Below are 17,764 nucleotides of genomic sequence, written 5' to 3' on the forward strand. Positions count from 1 at the left end.
CCCCTTGTTTCAGCTCATCTCTACGCCCCTCCTTCTCCACCCACCCCCAGAAAGGCTCCAGGGAACAGAGGTGAACTTGAGGGTAAACCCTTCCCTTGGCTTCCCTTCTCCATGACCGTTTATATACACATCAAATGATAAGGAGGACATGATGCTAAGTGAAATAAGCCAGACACAAAAGGACAAACAGTGCAGGCTTCCACTTACACGCGGTACCTGGAATAGTCAAAGTCAGAGACAGAGAGTACAGTGGCGGTTCCTGGGAACTGGGGGGAAGGAGGAGGGCAGTTAGCGTTTGGGTGCAGGGTTTCAGTTTGGGATGAAGAAAAATCGCCAAAGATGGATGGTGCCGATGGCGGCACAACAGTGTGAATGCACTTAATGCCACTGAGCTATACACCTAAAAAGGATTGAAAGGGTACATCTGGGCTTCCCTGGTGGCGCAGTGGTTGAGAGTCCGCCTGCCGATGCAGGGGACACAGGTTCGTGCCCCGGTCAGGGAGGATTTCACATGCCGCGGAGCGGCTGGGCCCGTGAGCCATGGCCGCTGAGCCTGTGCGTCCGGAGCCTGTGCTCCGCAACGGGAGAGGCCCCAGCAGTGAGAGGCCCGCGCACCGCAAAAAAAAAAAAAAAAAAAAAAAAGTGCATCTTATGTCATGTATATTTCATCACAATAAGTTTTTTTTTAAAAAGGAGGGGAAGGCAGTGAGGCGGGGCCACTCAACAGGAGAATCACGGAATGGCAGGTTGGAGGGCGCGTCAAAGGGCACCCAAACCCAGCGGTCTGGCAACTGACCGTCCCAAGGAATAACCTCTTCGGAGCTGGACTCATCGACAAAGAGGGAGCAGTCACATGCCCCCCCCACCCCGCCACGTGTCTTGGGTCAAAGAAAGCAACGATTCCAGCAGGATGTGAGACAGGGAAGGGCTGGAAACAGGATTCGGCTCGGGAGAGGTGTCAACTGAGAGCCTTGGAGCTGCGCATCCTGCTCCTCTAGAGAAGGGAGGCCTCGTCTGCTGGGAACAGAGGGCTGGGCCACCCGTCCTTGCCAAGACCCCCAGGATGAACAGGTAGTGAGTCCAGCGGGTGTGCGGGGCCCAGGGCTGGGTTCCTTACACCAGCTCATCTGCTCCTCACTAAAACCGATGCTGGGTATTAGTGTCACCTCGCAGGGAAACCGAGGCCTGGAGAGGTTCTGAGATTTCCCAGTGTTGCCCGGCGTACGTACAGGGGCAGAGGGAGAGATGAACTCAGCTCCAGGGGAGCCGCCTCCACCCGTGGATCCTGGGTTTCTGGGTCCTTTCTCAGGGCCAAATATGCTAAAGCAAAGTGCTCCTACTGACATTTGCCTTATCTAAGAATCGTCCTGCCGGGCACAGCCAAGAGAGAGTTACATGCGCAGAGTGCTCACCAGAGGGGAACCTGGCTCCTTTCCCAGCGTTTCCTCGCGGAGCCTCAACATGGCTTCAGAGCGCGGAGTGGTCCCCATGGGATCTCGGCCCGAACTGCCCGGGGCTCGATTCCCCCAGCCAGGCCCCCAGCTCTCCACTGGGAGGCCGTGGAATCGCCACCATGACCCACCCAGCCCATGGGAGGGCTTCAAAGGCCCTCAAGGGTTCAGCAGTGGTCTCTGCACGGAACAAGCCCCCCCCATCACGGGCAAAGGATTTAGGATGGGCCACAGGCCACGAGCTGGGAGTGGCATTTCCAGGGCACCTAAAGCTCTGACCCCGTGTTTCCCTGAATGGGAAATGCCATACAGCTCCTTCCAACTATTTCCAGATCTGTGGATGGGCTGTGTATTTTAGAGACCTTCACTGACAATAAAAACCAGTTGTTTTCAGCCTACCAACTCCACCCCGGGGTTACAGTTCCTTCCTCTGTCTATTTAATTTTACTTTGACTGAACTAGATTTCTAGATATTAGGGCTTTTTTTTTTTTTTTTTAACATATACACTCAGTCACCCAAAACAGGGATGCAGTTTCCCTCGAATTTAATAAACAAGTTACACATACTCGTTTGGAAAGACGTTTTCTCCTTTTACAAAAAAGGAAAGCCATAAACAACAAGGTCCTACTGTACAGCACAGAGAGCTATATTTAATATCCTATAATAAACCATAATGGAAAAGAATATTAAAAGATGTATATATATAACGGGATCATTTTGCTGTACAGCCAAAATTAACACAACATTGTAAATCAACTATACTTCATTAAAAAAAAAAAAAAGAAAGAAAACTGGAAAACAAAATAAAACCAATGCTCTGTTACTTTTTGCCTACAAGGTGCGTCTACTGCCAGAATAATATCGTCTATTCACCGGTTTTCCATAAGTACTAGTGGAATGGGATAATAGTGAAAAAGGAGGATATACAATGGTTAGGTCAAATAAAGGCGACCCGTACAATAAGTTAAAAAGTAAGTCTAAATTATCCCAATTGCTAGTCATCTGGGAACATTTTAATATTACATAATTTTTACATTGTTTTTCTCACTTAAATACAACCTAATCTTGTGATATAAATGTACTTGTTCCCATTTAACAACTGTGAACATTAAGGAAAGGCATTTCCATGCACACTGTAGAAAATCTAGGATTTGTACTCACATGCGTACTATTATAATATTTTTGGATTTAAAAATTCCTATATTATTCATCTTTGTGAATTTTAAGATGATGCAACATAAAACCAGGTTGTAGTTACTTTAACAGAAAATAAACTGGAAATTAAACCACTCAAAAAAAAAAAAAAAAAGGCGAATTTCCATCTCCCTACCTTGCCCACACACTATCATTCACACACATGTCCAACGAACTTTTATTTTATGCCTACCGCGGATAAGACACCATATCAAGGACGATTTAACTACACACAGGCCTTGTTTTGTTCATTCTAAGACACAGATTCTCTTCACATTTTAATGTGAAGTATGTTTTCTCTGTGGGCGGGGCATCTCCCGTGATGGATGGTGTATCCCGCGATCAATGGGTGTCTTACCGTTAGGTAAAATATGGTATCAGAGACAGATTCTGCTCTCAAGCAGCTTACAGATGTTGCAATTACCATGCTGGCAGCTACCGTCTCCTCCTCTGTGGGAGGAAACCCAAGGTTTAGTTTGGAAAGGCTGAGCCTCCTTTATGCAAGAAATCAAACAATGCACCTCCAAACAGCAGCCCAGCCAAAACACCTTGAAAGCAGAGTGAGCCAGAGTGAGAACAAATTAGTGAAGGTCCAGAAACCGCCGAGAATGCTTCTTCTGGGAAATACTCCCAAACACTAATGGTGAGAGCCAATTTTTTTCTCTTTCCTCTTTGACTCAGTTTAGTGTTGCAGTGTACAGTTTTACTCTTTATGAGGAAACATATAAACGGGGAAAAAAATACTTCCAGAAGGCAAGGAAAATTCCTAGGGGCCAAGAAATCTTTTTCCACAACCAGAAAATACTGGGCTAAAGAAGTGGCCACTTGAACTCAAAAAAAAAAGGAGAACCTGAACTCTCAAAAAAAAAAAAAAAGAGGAGAAGCCAGTACAAGAGGAAGCTCTGAACTGTCTTAGCAGAAGTATATTATCCCACACATTTCTACCAGGAAAGCTCAAGGGTGTTTACAGATCCAGAAGCTAGAGAGTGGCCAGAGGCAGGATCCTAACCGCACAGCCATTATAAATCAGATCCCCCATCCCTGGGATAAGCTGAGCTGAAGGAAAGAGTTGCTGAGTTGTTAACAGCAGGATTATTAGTGTGGCAGCTTGCAAATAATATATTGACCCGTCGAAGGGAGAACAGCAGCACCCTGCTGTCATGGAGCAGGAAAAGCAGCGAGAAAACAAGCAGCAGGGCCGGTGTTCTCATTGAAGCCCAGCAGGCAGCCTGGCCGCCATGTTGAATCCACAGACTTTGCACCGTCTAACTTCTGGCCGTCACACATCTGGTGCTTGATCCAGGCTGATCCAGCTGCATTCCTGAGCATCAGCCCACAGGTGTTTCTACTGAGGCTTTTCCCTGCTGGGGGCAGAATATGTGCTCTGAACTGAGGAGGTACAGTGCAGGGGTGGAGAGAACCAAGCAGACCTGCCAGAGAGTTAAAAATGCACCGCCCGGCGCAGTGGTTAAGAACTCGCCTGCCAATGCAGGGGACACGGGGTCGAGCCCTGGTCCAGGAAGATCCCACATGTTGCGGAGCAACTAAGCCCGTGCGCCACAACTACTGAGCCCTCGTGCCACAACTACTGAAGCCCACGCGCCTAGAGCCCGTGCTCTGCAACAAGAGAAGCCACCACAATGAGAAGCCCGCGCACCGCATAGAAGAGTAGCCCCCGCTCACTGCAACTAGGAGAAAGCCCACGCGCAGCAACGAAGACCCAACACGGCCAAAAATAAATAAATAATTTTTTAAAAAATTGTGCCGCCCGGGGAGCCGGTGATAGACCGGGCAGGCCCAGCTCTACGGGGGCGGCAGGGGTCTGAGGACGCACTGGCAGGAGAGGGCGAGGGCGTGCTGACCCAGAAGGAAAGCACCCCTTGTTCCTGGAGTTCCCAGGGAGCCTTCCAACAACCTGATGTCTTCCCACAGGGGATGTCAGGGCCGCTTAAAGCAAAGTTTGATCCCTGGAGTAGGGAGTAAAGCATTCTTTTTCTTCTCTGTTGTGTGTCAGCTTGCCCTGCTGCATTTCTTTGTCTCTTAACTGAATCCCATCAGCGTGGCTGACTACCTCCCTTACTTGAAATGAGCTGAGCTAGGAAACAAGTTTCTCAACAAGGCTGCATTCTCCAGGGTGCCGAGAAGGGCAGAGCTGAGCTCAGCCCCTGCAGAGAGAGAGAGAGAGAGGAAAAAAAAATCCTATTTACTGCCTTATGAGACCATGACACGCAGAAAACCCATAAAAGTCTCTCCTGCATTCAGATAAAGAAGCCTGGCGTCCAGGACACCCAAGCAAGGAGGAGATAAATGCCTCCAGGAGGGAGCCCAGCGGCTGTTCATCTTCTCCTAAGGGGGGAAGGCAGCATGACAGCGAGTAAAAGAACTCCAGTGGGGCAAGTCAGACGCCTTATTTGTGAAATAAGTGGACTTGATAGGATGACCTGGAGGATCCAGGAGAATTCAAAAGTTCTAGGAACTCAAGAAGGAGATAATCTCCCGGTGAAAGGAACACAGTCCCAAACAGCCAATCAGATTGCCCAGGCCCTGACTGGTTATTAAAATAAGATACACCCCTGGCGCCTGCACGCAGGGAGCCACTGCCGCGGGGAGAGGATGTCCCTCCCCAGTAGGCTTACCGCAGCCCCCTCCACACCTTTCCCCTTCACCCAAAGGTCAACCTTCACACTCAAATTCTTTCCCAAGGTTTGCTTCTTCAGCCTATGTCTAGCGAACGGCTCTAGTTTAACGAGTTGCCACTAAAGCCCCCAACAAAAGCAGATTGGTGGGTTACTGAGAATCTGAACGAGAAGGTGCAGATTCTCTTCTCACGGCTGCCGAACATCCTTCGCCTGGAGTCTCCACGGCGCCCCCTTCAGGCGGTGAGTTCTATGACACCACGATTCTCTAGGAAATCACCGATTCGTGTTTGGTCGAGGTGAAGAAATTTCTTTAATGAAATTTTCGTCTATTCTAGGTCCGTATTTGAGGACACGGTATCTAGCACAGAGCTCTGCACTCAAGAAATGTTGAGTGACCGACTGGACGCGTGGCTCAGTCAATGACTGGACACACTGAATCTGAGTCGCGTCCTCCGCACACGCAGTCCCGGGAGAAGTCATCCCGGGAGAAGTCATCTGAACGTAGAACATCAGCTAATATATTACCTTTCAGAGTGGGCTCTAATACGATTGCCTGGAGTTGCTGAAACGTCAGGGAGTCTACTTCTAAAAGTGAGTGTGGTGATTTACACTATCGGAAGAGGGTCAGTGACATCTACATGTGGCCCCTGAGTATTATCCACACTGCCTCCGGCCCCCCGCAAGGAAGGATGCTTCGGGATAACAGCCACATCCGAGCAGATTCTTCCTGCCACCCCCCCACCCCCCCCAATCACGCAGCAAAAGGCTTCTCATCAGGACTTCTGAGAGATTTTATTTCTGGCCTTTTTCTCGATGCCCAAATGCCTCTTTGGGAAGGAATCTCGCGCCGTTTGCGGAAGGAAAGCTTGTGACTCGGACAGGCTGGGGCCGCGCAGACTCTGCCGCAGAGACCTTGCCAGCCTCGCCGGGCGTTGGGCTCCCCTTGATGGAGCAAGGGTGTGAGCGTCAACAAGCAAGTGTCACCGCCGTCAGACGGAAGGGTCATCAGAGTTTGGGAACATTGCTGCAGGTCCCTCTACAATTTATCTGAGTTCATTTAAAATGGCAACCAGAACAAAGGATGTGACTCAAACACAAGCAGTGGAATGCTTGGGAGACGAAATCGTCCCAGCGGTCATTCACCAAGAACCAAGAAGGCAGGGAGAGATACTTAATGCAGAAATAAGGCACTAAAAAACGTGTGCATTCTCAAGAAGCTCTCCGTGGCAAAGGGTCAGAATTCGCCACTTCCCGCCTTCAGTCACAATGACAAATACCTGAGACTACACCTGTCACATGTACCATTTCCTTCAGCTTACAAGTGCGCACATACACGTGTGCAGCTCTCCAACACGGCACTTTGCCAGCACGAGGCCCTTTCACGTACTTTATTATGCTTGGTTAGTGAAAACCTGGAGTAGGTAGCCCTGGATGGACGTAAACACTCACGTTACCTACCATCATGCTTTCCCTGGGAGGAATTCTGTAAGAAATCCAGCCTCGGGGACACAATGGCCAGAATCGTGAGAACCTGTCCTTGGCAAAGCAGGCCTGGCAGCAGGCACTTCTCAGCATCCATATACAATAGAGGCTGGAGGGAGTCGGCCCTTCAAAAGGATGCAGTTCACGTCTACTTTTCCGGAGGACAGCCGCCCACGGTGTGTGAAGCTCGGTCTTCTGCGGGGCAGACTACCGGGGACTGTCCCTGAGAGGCTCCCTGAGATCAGCCCCCGGGGCCACATCCAGCCCTTCTCCTAGGGCTGCAAGTGCTCATCCAGAATTGCCTTTTAGCCCGGAGTGATTTGCGAAGAAGGGAAGGAAAACCCCTCACTGTGGGATTGTCAGTTTCCTGGCCTGGAAGGACCTGAGAGCCGCCGCACCCACTACCCGCCCGCCCCGGCAATGCCCTAAGCGCATGGAGACTCCCCTCCCAGATCCTGGGCAGAGTGGTGCTGACACCTAGGGGTGGATGGAAGAAGAGCTGTGCCGAGAGGCCAGCCCAAGCCGCCTGCTTTCCCCCAGCTCCTCTACAGCTCTCCCCAAGCCTGCCTCCCTCCACTCCTCGAGAAGGTCCCCCCAAACCCGCCGAGTGATCCCACACACGGAAGAACAGAAGCCAAGTTTGACTTTCATAAAAACCGGCCGGTTCCCCATCCTATCTGGCCTTCCATCTGCCTGAGAACAGCAGCCGTCCGGGGAGGATGGAGGGAGAGAATACACATCTCCAAAAAGATGCTCCCACAGGCTCTGCACCACGGATGCAGAATGGGAGCAGCCAGGGATGCCCAACCTCCCGGAGGCGGCCAGGGGCGCTTTCTTACCAAACTCGCTGGCACAGAGATGCTCGATTATGGCTTCAGATTTCAGCTCGTTGTCACAGGGAGGACACACCGTCGTGCCTAGGAAGGGCAAGGGGAGAACAGGAGCTGAGTGACTGCGGTGGAACGCGGGGAGAACCTGCCCCTGGGGCCCGGATCAGCCCAGGGACCAGGCTGGAAGGAGTTAAAGGTCTTCTGGAATTCCTGATAGGGCAACTTGAGAAAAGACGAGTCCTGGAGACCAAAACAGACGCATAGTTTCTTGAAAATCTGGGGACTAGAGCTGTTGAATATGGTACAACTATGAAAACCAACATGATGTGGGGCTGGATGGGGCGGGTCCTGAGTCGTGGCTTGATGGATGTGGTGGGTCCCTAGGAGAAGCTGACTTGTAACCAAACACTTCTACCCCAGTTGTTTGCCCCCGGTTCTTTCTCCCCTCTCCTTGAAATACCCCCCTCTGATTCCTGCCCACTTCCTGTTCCCAAACTCCCCAAAAGACGGCCGATCCGTCCAACCAGCTCTCCAGGAGCCAAGAAAGAAAATCAGCCCGACTCACAAACTCCAACCACAGGCCCTGAACACCCCTCCCCAGAAGGGCTATTGCAGCAAGCTCCTGCCAGGGGCGGGAAGCAGGAGAAGCTGGTGGGGGCTGGGAACGGCACCAGCCCTGCTGCCCAAGGGAAGGACTTGGCGAGACATGGGAGAGACCCTCTGGAGGCGTTTTCACACTGTGAAAGGCTTTGAAGAGGAGGTGTGTGTGCTGCAGGGATGGGGGCCACCGGGGGCAGCTGAGGCCCCGGGGGAGGGGGAGGCCTCGGAGGCCAGGGCCAGCGGGTCCTCCCAGCCAAATGCTGCTGATGCTGGAGAGACCCCTGGGAGGTAAGGGGGCTCCGTGGAAGGGCAGGGAGAGAGCGGCCCAGTGGGATCGCCAGAAGGGAAGGCGGCTTGGCACCACCGCCGCCATCCCACCGTCACCTCCATCATCTATCAGACAACTTGGAGTTTTATCCATGATGCGGGAAAGCACGAGCACATTCTAAGGGTCCTCCACCTCGGCAGCACTGGTGGAGGCCATGCCCGGCCACGCTGGGGGGGGGGAGCAGTCACCCCCAGGGAGGACAGGGCGCTCCGACTCAGGCTCTTCATCCTCTTCCAACCCCTCCGTCTTCGTGGCTCCTCTGGCGGCATCTCCTTCACCTTCGAGCACTTCTATGGCTCAGAGAAACAGGCAGAGCCTCCCACGGTGGATGAGAAGGGAGCTGTACAGCCCTCCGGGGCCAGTGCCGCCCCCAGGACGCAGCTGGTCCCCAGCTCTGGGGAAGTGATGCGCGACCCCCCTGCCCCACTTCCAAGCAGGGTCGCTGCGAGGCGCAGCAGAGGCCGTACACCTTAGTCTTTACTGACAGATCCCTGTCCCACCTTTACTTTGTGCCCAGGGCCGCCCTCCATCCAGAGTCCTGCAGCAAGAACCACAGTCACGCCCCGAGCAGGAGACCATGGGGCTATATTTTGGCCCGGATGCTGAAAATGTGCTTTTCAGCCAGAACTTAAGATCGGATTCCAGAGGTTGTGTTTCTGACAAAAGGGAAAAACTCACCCAGAATTTTGCATCATGGTTCTTGCTTCCACGGGGAGAAAAACGGAAAGGAAATCCCGCAATGTGGGAAGGACCGTGGTATCTACTTCGGGAGTGTGGACTGTGCTTTGGGGCTTTCCTTGTTTGGGTTATTTTTTTTCAGTGGAAGTTATCACGTTGCAAAGTTCTATGAATGTGACCTTGACCAAACAACCTGCAGGGCAGGACTATCTGAATACAAACACCGGATTCCCCTGGTTCGCTCACATCACCTTGTCTAGACGCTCTGAGTTCCCCGACCCGACTGGCGGCCCGGGCTCAGCTACGTTTGGCCCTCAGCGTCTCCCAGCCGGGCAGGAGCTGGCTGCAGTGAGTTCTGCGCCTTCGCATGGCTTGCCCCCACCCACAGCCGACTGGGGAGCAGCTCTAGACTGTGTAGGGCGCTGTTAATCTGCGGCCTCTCCGGATCGTGCTGGGGGGCCCTGCGAGCGGCCCGAGCAGCGGAAATCCACCCAGTCATCCATCGAGCGGCAGAACTAAATGGCTGTTTTAAGGTGTATTTAAAATAATGTTTAAAGCAAAAGAACCAAAACCCAAAAGGTTTTGTGTTTCATCAGTAGTTAAGGGAGAGGACGGGAAAGTCCAACACTGGAATCAAGAGTAAGTGGATTTTTAAAAATCAATGCACACGGCACACACCCCCACACAGCACACACACACATACACACAGAGAACACAGCACACACACACACGCACACACAGCACACACACACACACGGCACACACACACATGCACACGGCACACACATCCCCACACAGCACACACACACACACACACAGCACACACACACACATGCACACGGCACACACCCCCACACAGCACACACACACATACACACAGAGAACACAGCACACACAGACACGCACACACAGCACACACACACACACGGCACACACACACACACGGCACACACACACATGTACACGGCACACACACACACACCCCACACACACACAGAGCAGGTCTTCCCTGGCCAGCTCTTCAATACAGGGAAGGGACCCTAAGGAAGGCTCCCGGGAAGGATGAGTGCCCCGTGGCCTCTGCAATCTGTGACTAAAACAGCCAGGCTGTTTTAACGCACAACATGCCTAATCAACAACAAAATAAAACTAAAGGTATGTGCTCGTTCGCAGAGCTTGAATCAGTAAAACCTGGCTGGGAGGAGGAACGACAATTTATCAGCCTGGGAATATACAGGTCTAATGCAAGGGCAAGATTTAGAAATAACTTTCCTGAAAACAAACAAACAAACACTTTTCCTCTCCCATAACAGATGCTGAAGCAGCTTGGGCTGAAGCCTTTGGGGGTGTGGGGGGGTGTCTTTTGACTCAGTCTCATTATCAAGTTTATCTTTGATAACATGCGGCCCCAAAGGCCTGCCCAATACCCCCAAACGGTGCTTGTCCAAGTATGTGAACAGAAACCAGCCTGCGGCATGCAGAGATATGCCGCTGCTTTGAAAATTCCATTTTAAGTTTACAGAATAAAAAGAAATAAAGAATAAAAGTAGGGCATGTATACTTGGTCTCCTCCAAAAGTACCAGTTCTGATGCTGGAGCCACCAGCCGTAAGGTTACGAGGACCAGTCTCCACCTGCCCTACACACACACACACACACACACACACACACACACAGCCCTCCCACCTCCAGGCTCAGCTGACAGTCAGTGGCCTCTCGGCCCCAGAGGACTGACTCCTATAGGGGGTCCCTCCCACTGAGGGCCCGCAGTCCTGGGCAGGAGCGGAGCCTCCCCCAGAGCCTGTCACCAAAGACTCGGTGGGGACAACCGGGTCCCAAGTCCCACACGGGACTGGTCCCTTCATAACTGTTCTCTGTGTGCAGCTGGTCTCAGGAGGGTGACGACCTGAGCACTCCTGGGATGGAGGGAGGAGAGGAGATGGTGCAAAGGGCAGACTTCAGGAGCAGCCCAGTGGGACACAGCCAAGGAGTCAAAGCCTCCAAGAAGAGGGCACGGGTTTGGTCTCCCTACCACCACCCCACCACCCCTGCCTTTGGGGCATCGAGGTGGAGGATGCTCGTCCCTTCACAAGTAGGCAGCCCAGCCAGCACCCCTACCTTCCCGTCAGAAGGGCTTCCCCCTCAGAAGTGTTCTGTCGCTGATTGTACCAGAAAGGGGCACTTGGGGGGTGGACTCAGCCCCAGCAGAGCTGGCCGCGGCCTCCGGGGGCAGGGCTGGGCTAGTCTGCCCGCCGGCAGTGCCGACGGGGAGAAGGAAAATCCCGTGGGTTCCACGCGGACAGAACACAAAGCGCTTTGTCCGCTCCAGGTAACGGCTCGGCTCCCGTTCTCAAAGGGCTGCGCCTCCCCGAAGGTGAACTCTGTGCAGACCCCCAGGAAAGGGGAGCAGCGGGACCCAGACCTTGCCCCCGCAGGCGGGCCGCTGCCCTGCCCACCCGCCAGACCTGCCACCCCACACCCGCCCCTCTGGACCACCTCCTCCTTCCCTGGAATAAGCCAAGGCATTCAAAGTTCCGGGTGCCCTTTCCCGGGACTACCCCGCCCTCACTCTGGGGAGTACGCCCCTCGGGGGACCTTTGTGCTTTGGCATCCCTTGGAGATGAACTGAGTCAGCCATGAGCAGGTTCCCCCCACCCTAAACCCGTTCCTCAAAAGCCCCTGGGATGCGGACCGCTCTGCTCGGCGCCCTGGGTATGGACCTCTACCTCTTTGAGCCTCAACTCCGCTTCCGAAGAATTTGGGGTTGAATTCACTCCTCTAAAAGTCAGGCCACAGTGCTGGGTTGTTTTCGTTGGCTTGTTTGTTCTGTGGGGTTTTGTTTTGGTTTATTTGCTTGTTAACTTGTTTCGTTCTGTTTTGTTGCCTCCCCAGGATGGTTTTTCCTCCCCCCACCCCCACCAAGAACTGCCCTTTAAGTGGAAGGGGTTTCAGAGATGTACCTCCGGCTCATCCCTGGGGCTGTTAGGAAAGCCTCCAATCTGCGGAGCCTCGCTCCCCAAGGGGAGCTGAGCCATGAGCTAATGACAATTTTATCTTTCTAATTACCTGAGGATTTGTGTAAATGAGAGAAGCAGGGGGTATGCAAGAATGAGGGAGAAGAGCCTTTCCATCCCGCCCCCGCCCAAACCTTCCCGAAGCTGTTAACTGAAAGGGGTAGAGAAACAGAAAGCCTCGCAACTTCTGAACTTTTTTTCTCGGCCAGTTCTGAACCAGTCCTGGAGCTACTTGGCTGAATGACTAGCTAAGGAAAGCGTTAAAAAAAAAAAAAAAATCCTCCTGAAACCTAAGCAAATAAACAAAGCTGCACCTTAGCATTTGCTCGGCCTTTCTGAGCTTCCCAGATTTGGGGTTTAGGCTTTTTTTCCCCCCCCCCCGGCGCATCCCGTCTGGGGGGTTCAAAACTCCGATAGGCACTCGGTTCCCTCGCAAGGGACAGAAGCGCTCTTCTGGGAGCCAGAGCTAAGGCTTTGTTTCACCGTTGACTGGATCCCAGGACAGCGGCTCCAGGACCCGGACCGGGTGCGCGCGGGGCTCGCCCCGCCAGGCACCACCTCGGACGGGCCGGTAGCTCTCAAGGCGGTCAGGCACGGCCGAGAGCACGTCCCCAGTCCCGGGGCGCAGCGCGGACAGCCCCGGGAACCCCCCGCCTCACCTTGGGGCTTGGAGGCCTCGGTGGCGTTGGGCGGGGTCATGGCGATGCAGACGTCGCCCTCGGGGAACTTGTCGCACTTGAGCATCTCGGGCCAGTAGAAGCCGAAGAACTGCATGACGGGCTCGCACGAGTCTCGCACGGCCTCGCAGAGCCAGCGGCACGGGTAGATGGGCCGGTCCAGGCAGACGGGCGCGAAGAGCGAACAGAGGAAGACCTGGGTGCCGATGTGGCAGTTCTTGTTGAGCAGGGGCACCCAGCTGCTGGCCTGCTGCTTCACCTCGGCCATGGTCTCGTGCTCCAGCAGGTTGGGCAGCACCATCCTCTTGTAGCCCACGGTGTGGCACAGCCGCAGGTCCACCGGGATGTCCACGCACTGCGGCGGCTTGGTGTAGAAACGCCCGCTCTGGTACGCGCCGACGTCCGACTGGAAGCTCACGTAGTCGTACTCGCTGGCCGAGCCCGCGGCCAGCAGCCCGGCGGCCAGCGCCAGCAGCGCGCCCGCCGCGGCCCAGCGCCCGCCGCCCATGCTCGGCGCCCCGGCCCCTGCGACGCGGGGCGTTCTCGGCCGCCTCCCCGCGCGCGTCCCGCCGCGAACTTCCAGGAGCCCCCGGGCACAAAAGGCGCCGTCCGCACCCGCGCCAGGCGCTGGCGGGGCGACCCTGGGGAGCTCGCGCGGGGAGGCGAGCGCGCGGCCCGAGTGCGGCCCGGCTCCCGAGGCGGCGGGACCCGAGTGTCCGGCGCTCCCGCGGCCGAGCCCTCCGAGCCGCGCCGGCCAATCAGCGCCGGCCGCCGCGAGCGCTCCGGGCCCGCCCGTCAGTCACCCGCGTGGCCGGCCAATCGGCTCGCGGGCGGGAGGGGTCGGCTCCCTAGAACTCAGCGCGGGTCAACACCCCTTAAAAAACAAAACCAAAAAAATAAATAAAGGAAGGAAGAAGGGGGGGAAACGAGAAAAAGAAGAAAAAAAAAAGGAAGAGAGACTGGGGACGAAGAGAAGCGTGCGGTGGGTAAAGACGATGTTTAATGCTGCTGTTAACTTGAGTCAGATGGCAGGAAAGTAAGGAACCTTAACAGTACTTGCAAATCCATGAGATAATCAAGACTTTTTTTTTTTTTCAAACAGTTTTCCCTAACTTTATGCAGCAGTCCACCTCCTCGGTGTTGTTCTCTGTGTCTGCAGACGAAGATGGGCTGTTTCCGACAGACCGGGGCTCAGGAAGGCTGTGGCAAAGGAGGTCTGCTTTTCAATCCCCAGCCCGTGGGGCTCCGCTCCCGCAAGGGCCAGGCGAAGGTGTCGTCGGGCTGTTTGCTGGCTTAAAAAGGCAGCGCCTTTCCAGGTGGGATAACCGGATGACGGCCCTCCGACAACCCGGAGGCAGTGAGGCAGGAAAGGGTGCTAACAAAGGTGTTAACTCTGCGAGAACAGTTTAAAAAAAGAAAAAGAAGAAGAAAAAAAAGAGCCCTACTCAAGGCCCAGCCCAAGAGCACGTCTGTGTGTGCACGCATATGCACATTGACATGTTTGTGGTCTAGAAAGCCAAAACATTAAAAACACATGTGCACTTATCAGCGTGGCTTGTGTAAATATCAAGTCCATCACTCAGGCACACATGCTACATTCAGAGCTGGCCCAGGAACTTCAAGTCAAAAACCAGGGGTTCCGTTAAAGCAGGAGGCAAGAGGGAAGTCTTAGCAGAAACAGCCCATCCTTCCCATCCAGCCCCCCGGGAAATGAAGTCCCTCTGCCACTGCCACCTCAGAGTTCCTGGGGATTCTTTGTATGTTTCAAACGGGACCCTGAGGGGGAGGCTCAAGCTTCAGGGACCTGAAGTGTGACCACGACTGACCCCAGGGGCAGAAGACAGCAACAGCAGTTCCTGAGGTTAACTGGGTCTCCACACTGCTTGTGTCCTGAAATGTGGGGTGGAGGGCGGCCAAGAACGCTGCAGACCACATCTGAGCAGTGTGGCACCTCCCCAGGTGGCAAATGGCCACAGAGCTCCGGGCTCAAGGCAGACACCGGAGGAGGCGCTGCCTTGCTGGGCCAGCTTGTTTGTAAAGCTCTGGGGAAGCTTGCTTTAGATTCTGCAGACCAAATTTCTTGATGGACACATTCCAAGTCAAACGACTAGAGTTTCTGAAGAAGCGAGGCTATTTTCTTAAAGCCCTGGTGCCCCTAACGAGATGGTGATTCCACTGTGCACACAGGAAGCAACTGCCAATGGTCACCTTCCCTGTCATTTCTAAGCCAATGAAAGGTGCATTAACATGAGAGGGGCAGCGTGGAGGCAAAGAGATGGCGGGAGAGCAAGACTTTGGGTGGCGAAGGGTTAATCCCTAAACAATTGGTAATGCTCAGCCCCAGAAGCTGGGGAAGACATTCTTCACAGACACAGAATAGACCTCAGGAAACCAGGCAACTGTGACTCGATTCAAGGGGCAGTTAGAGAAAAATGCAGTTTGGTAGGGGTCCTTTTCTCTCCTCCAGGCAGGCCCTCAGTCCCAAGACAAATGTGTCTGTTTACGTACTCATTGCAAAGAGTTGTGTTAGCAGATAACATCCTGTCACCTCTGGATCCAGGCTTTGCCCAGCTCTCACTCATGTTTGCACTGTTTCCCCAAATGGTGGGAGGACTTGGGTCTGCCCACCATGAAAATTCTGGAAACTAGTCCAAGTGACTACACCTCCACCAGTCCTGGGGCCGGGTGGGGGTGGGGGGGTCTCGAGTCTGGAGTAAATCTCACAAATCCGTTCATGGGAGGGCCTAGCCTAGGTCTTGCTGTTTCTCATTGATCACCCACAAATGGCCTTAGCGAGAGGCCTCTTGGGGCAAGCCAGGGACATGACTGTTCTGAGAAATACAGGGAGTGTGGATGTAAGACCCCAGAATCCTAAACTCAGTACATTTCTGGCTCCTCTCAAGGCCCAGCTGGAAAGGAAAGGCTCAGGTCTGTCCCACTGACAGACTTTAACTCACGCCTAGGATTTTGGAGAATGACTGCCCACCACCAATCAGTGCCCATGGAGTTTGGAACTGCACTGAGCGTGACTGCCCAGGTAATCTTTTAAAATGTTTTTAAAGAAAATGTCTTGATTTTCTTGAAATTGAGGAGGAAGCTAGCACTAATTTTTATAAGGTCATCTCATATATAACAAGAGATGTAATGATTTCTAAATCCAGATATTCAGAGGGTAAGTGGAAAATTGAATAAATGATTAGCTCTGAGCAGACAACTCTGGTGAAAATTTACTGAAACAGTACAAATATTATAAATTCTAAAATAATATGTGGAACAGCTATCAGTTAATAAATTTTAAATTAAATCAAATAATATAATTGAGCAAGTTTGTTAATCTAATAAATTTTAAACACTTTAGCTATTGTTTTTGTTTGTGTTCTTTTTTCCGGTACGTGGGCCTCTCACTGCTGTGGCCCCTCCCGTTGCGGAGCACAGGCTCCGGACGCGCAGGCTCAGCGGCCATGGCTCACAGGCCCAGCCGCTCCGCGGCATGTGGGATCTTCCCGGACCGGGGCACGAACCCGCGTCCCCTGCGTCGGCAGGCGGACTCTCAACCACTGCGCCACGAGGGAAGCCCTAGCCATTGTTTTTGATACCTGAATATTTACCCTAAGTTGACCTACTGCTTTTTAAGAATAAACACAATCTCTTCTTTCTCCTCCTCCCCCCCTCCCCCTCCCCCAGAACAGCGCCAGGCAGAGCAGCCTGAACACTTCATATTTTAGAGGTGCATATGCAGCTGTTGGGTTTGTGTGGTGCTTTGTCATATTGTCAAAACTTTGCACTTCAAAGCCCAGTCTCCCTTGCCCTAATGGCAAGAATGTGTGTGTGTGGAGGAGAAAGTTCTAGAACAAAGGTTCTTTAAACATGTTATTGACATGACAGAGCTCTCAGAAACCAGGGGTCTCCAGTATGGGAGTTGTGAGCCAGGCACATCTTTCCTTCTTGAATGAACAGGGGCAAAATACACCTTTAAACTTGTGGTTTTCGTTTCAAAAAAGTGCAAGTGGGACTTCCCTGGTGGCACAGTGGTTAAGAATCCGCCTGCCAATGCAGGGGACACGGGTTCGAGCCCTGGTCCGGGAGGATCCCACATGCCGCAGAGCAACTAGGCCCATGCGCCACAGCTACTGAGCCCGCGTGCCCAGAGTCCGTGCTCCGCAACAAGAGAAGCCACCGCAATGAGAAGCCTGCGCACCACAACAAAGAGTAGCTCCCGCTCGCCGCAACTAGAGAAAGCCCGCGCGCAGCAGCGAAGAGCCAATGCAGACAAAAATAAATAAATAAACTTATTAAAAAAAAAAAAAACAAAAAAACGTGGAAGCGTGTTCCCTGTTGCTTCATAGCCCCAGCTTAAGGAGGCATTCTTCAGTCTCCCGGGTCGCCGAAAGCTGAATGTCAGGCTATGCAGGGTCACTGCAGGGCCTCCCCGGCGCCTGCACACAGAGCTCCATCCTGCCCTCTTCCGAAAAAACAAGGGTTGCGGGGTGGACCTTTCCGGCCGGTTTCTCCCATTCTGTTTCACTGTCATATCATCAGTGATTTTGATGACACTCTCCAGAGGTACACTCGGCGTCCTCTCCATCATCCTGGAGCGAGTGTGCAGGGCGGAGGGTCTCCTGCCTGTGGCTGGGTGGTGATGGGTCTGCGTTCAGACCCAGGATGTATGGAGTATGGCCCCAGTTCTGCTCCTTACAGGCTGGATGACTCACACTTGACTCTCTGCGCTGAGTTCTCATCTGTAAATCAGGGCTATTCATGCCTGCCCTGCTACCTCAGGAAATAAAATATGTGGATTCTCAACATCCAGTGTCAGGGAGGCACACAGTCCTAACTGTGTTCTACAGTCTGCAACGTTTAAAATGGCATTC

The 17,764-nt window shown here is 53.3% G+C and overlaps 1 protein-coding gene across 1 annotated transcript in view; it reads right to left on the reverse strand.

Annotated features, from left to right (window-relative positions):
- Positions 1–13,550, reverse strand: part of SFRP1 (secreted frizzled related protein 1) — a 44,047-nt gene extending 30,497 nt beyond the window's left edge. The window contains exons 1-2 of the mRNA XM_030834028.3: positions 12,876–13,550; positions 7,607–7,684 (exon numbers count right to left, since the gene is read on the reverse strand). Of these exons, the coding sequence (XP_030689888.1) occupies positions 7,607–7,684; positions 12,876–13,401 (604 nt within the window). The 5' untranslated portion in view covers positions 13,402–13,550. The remainder of the gene's footprint in view (positions 1–7,606; positions 7,685–12,875) is intronic.
- Between the last annotated feature and the right edge of the window lie 4,214 nt (positions 13,551–17,764).

This window comes from Globicephala melas, chromosome 21 (assembly GCF_963455315.2).
Source record: "Globicephala melas chromosome 21, mGloMel1.2, whole genome shotgun sequence".
Taxonomy (NCBI): domain Eukaryota; kingdom Metazoa; phylum Chordata; class Mammalia; order Artiodactyla; family Delphinidae; genus Globicephala; species Globicephala melas.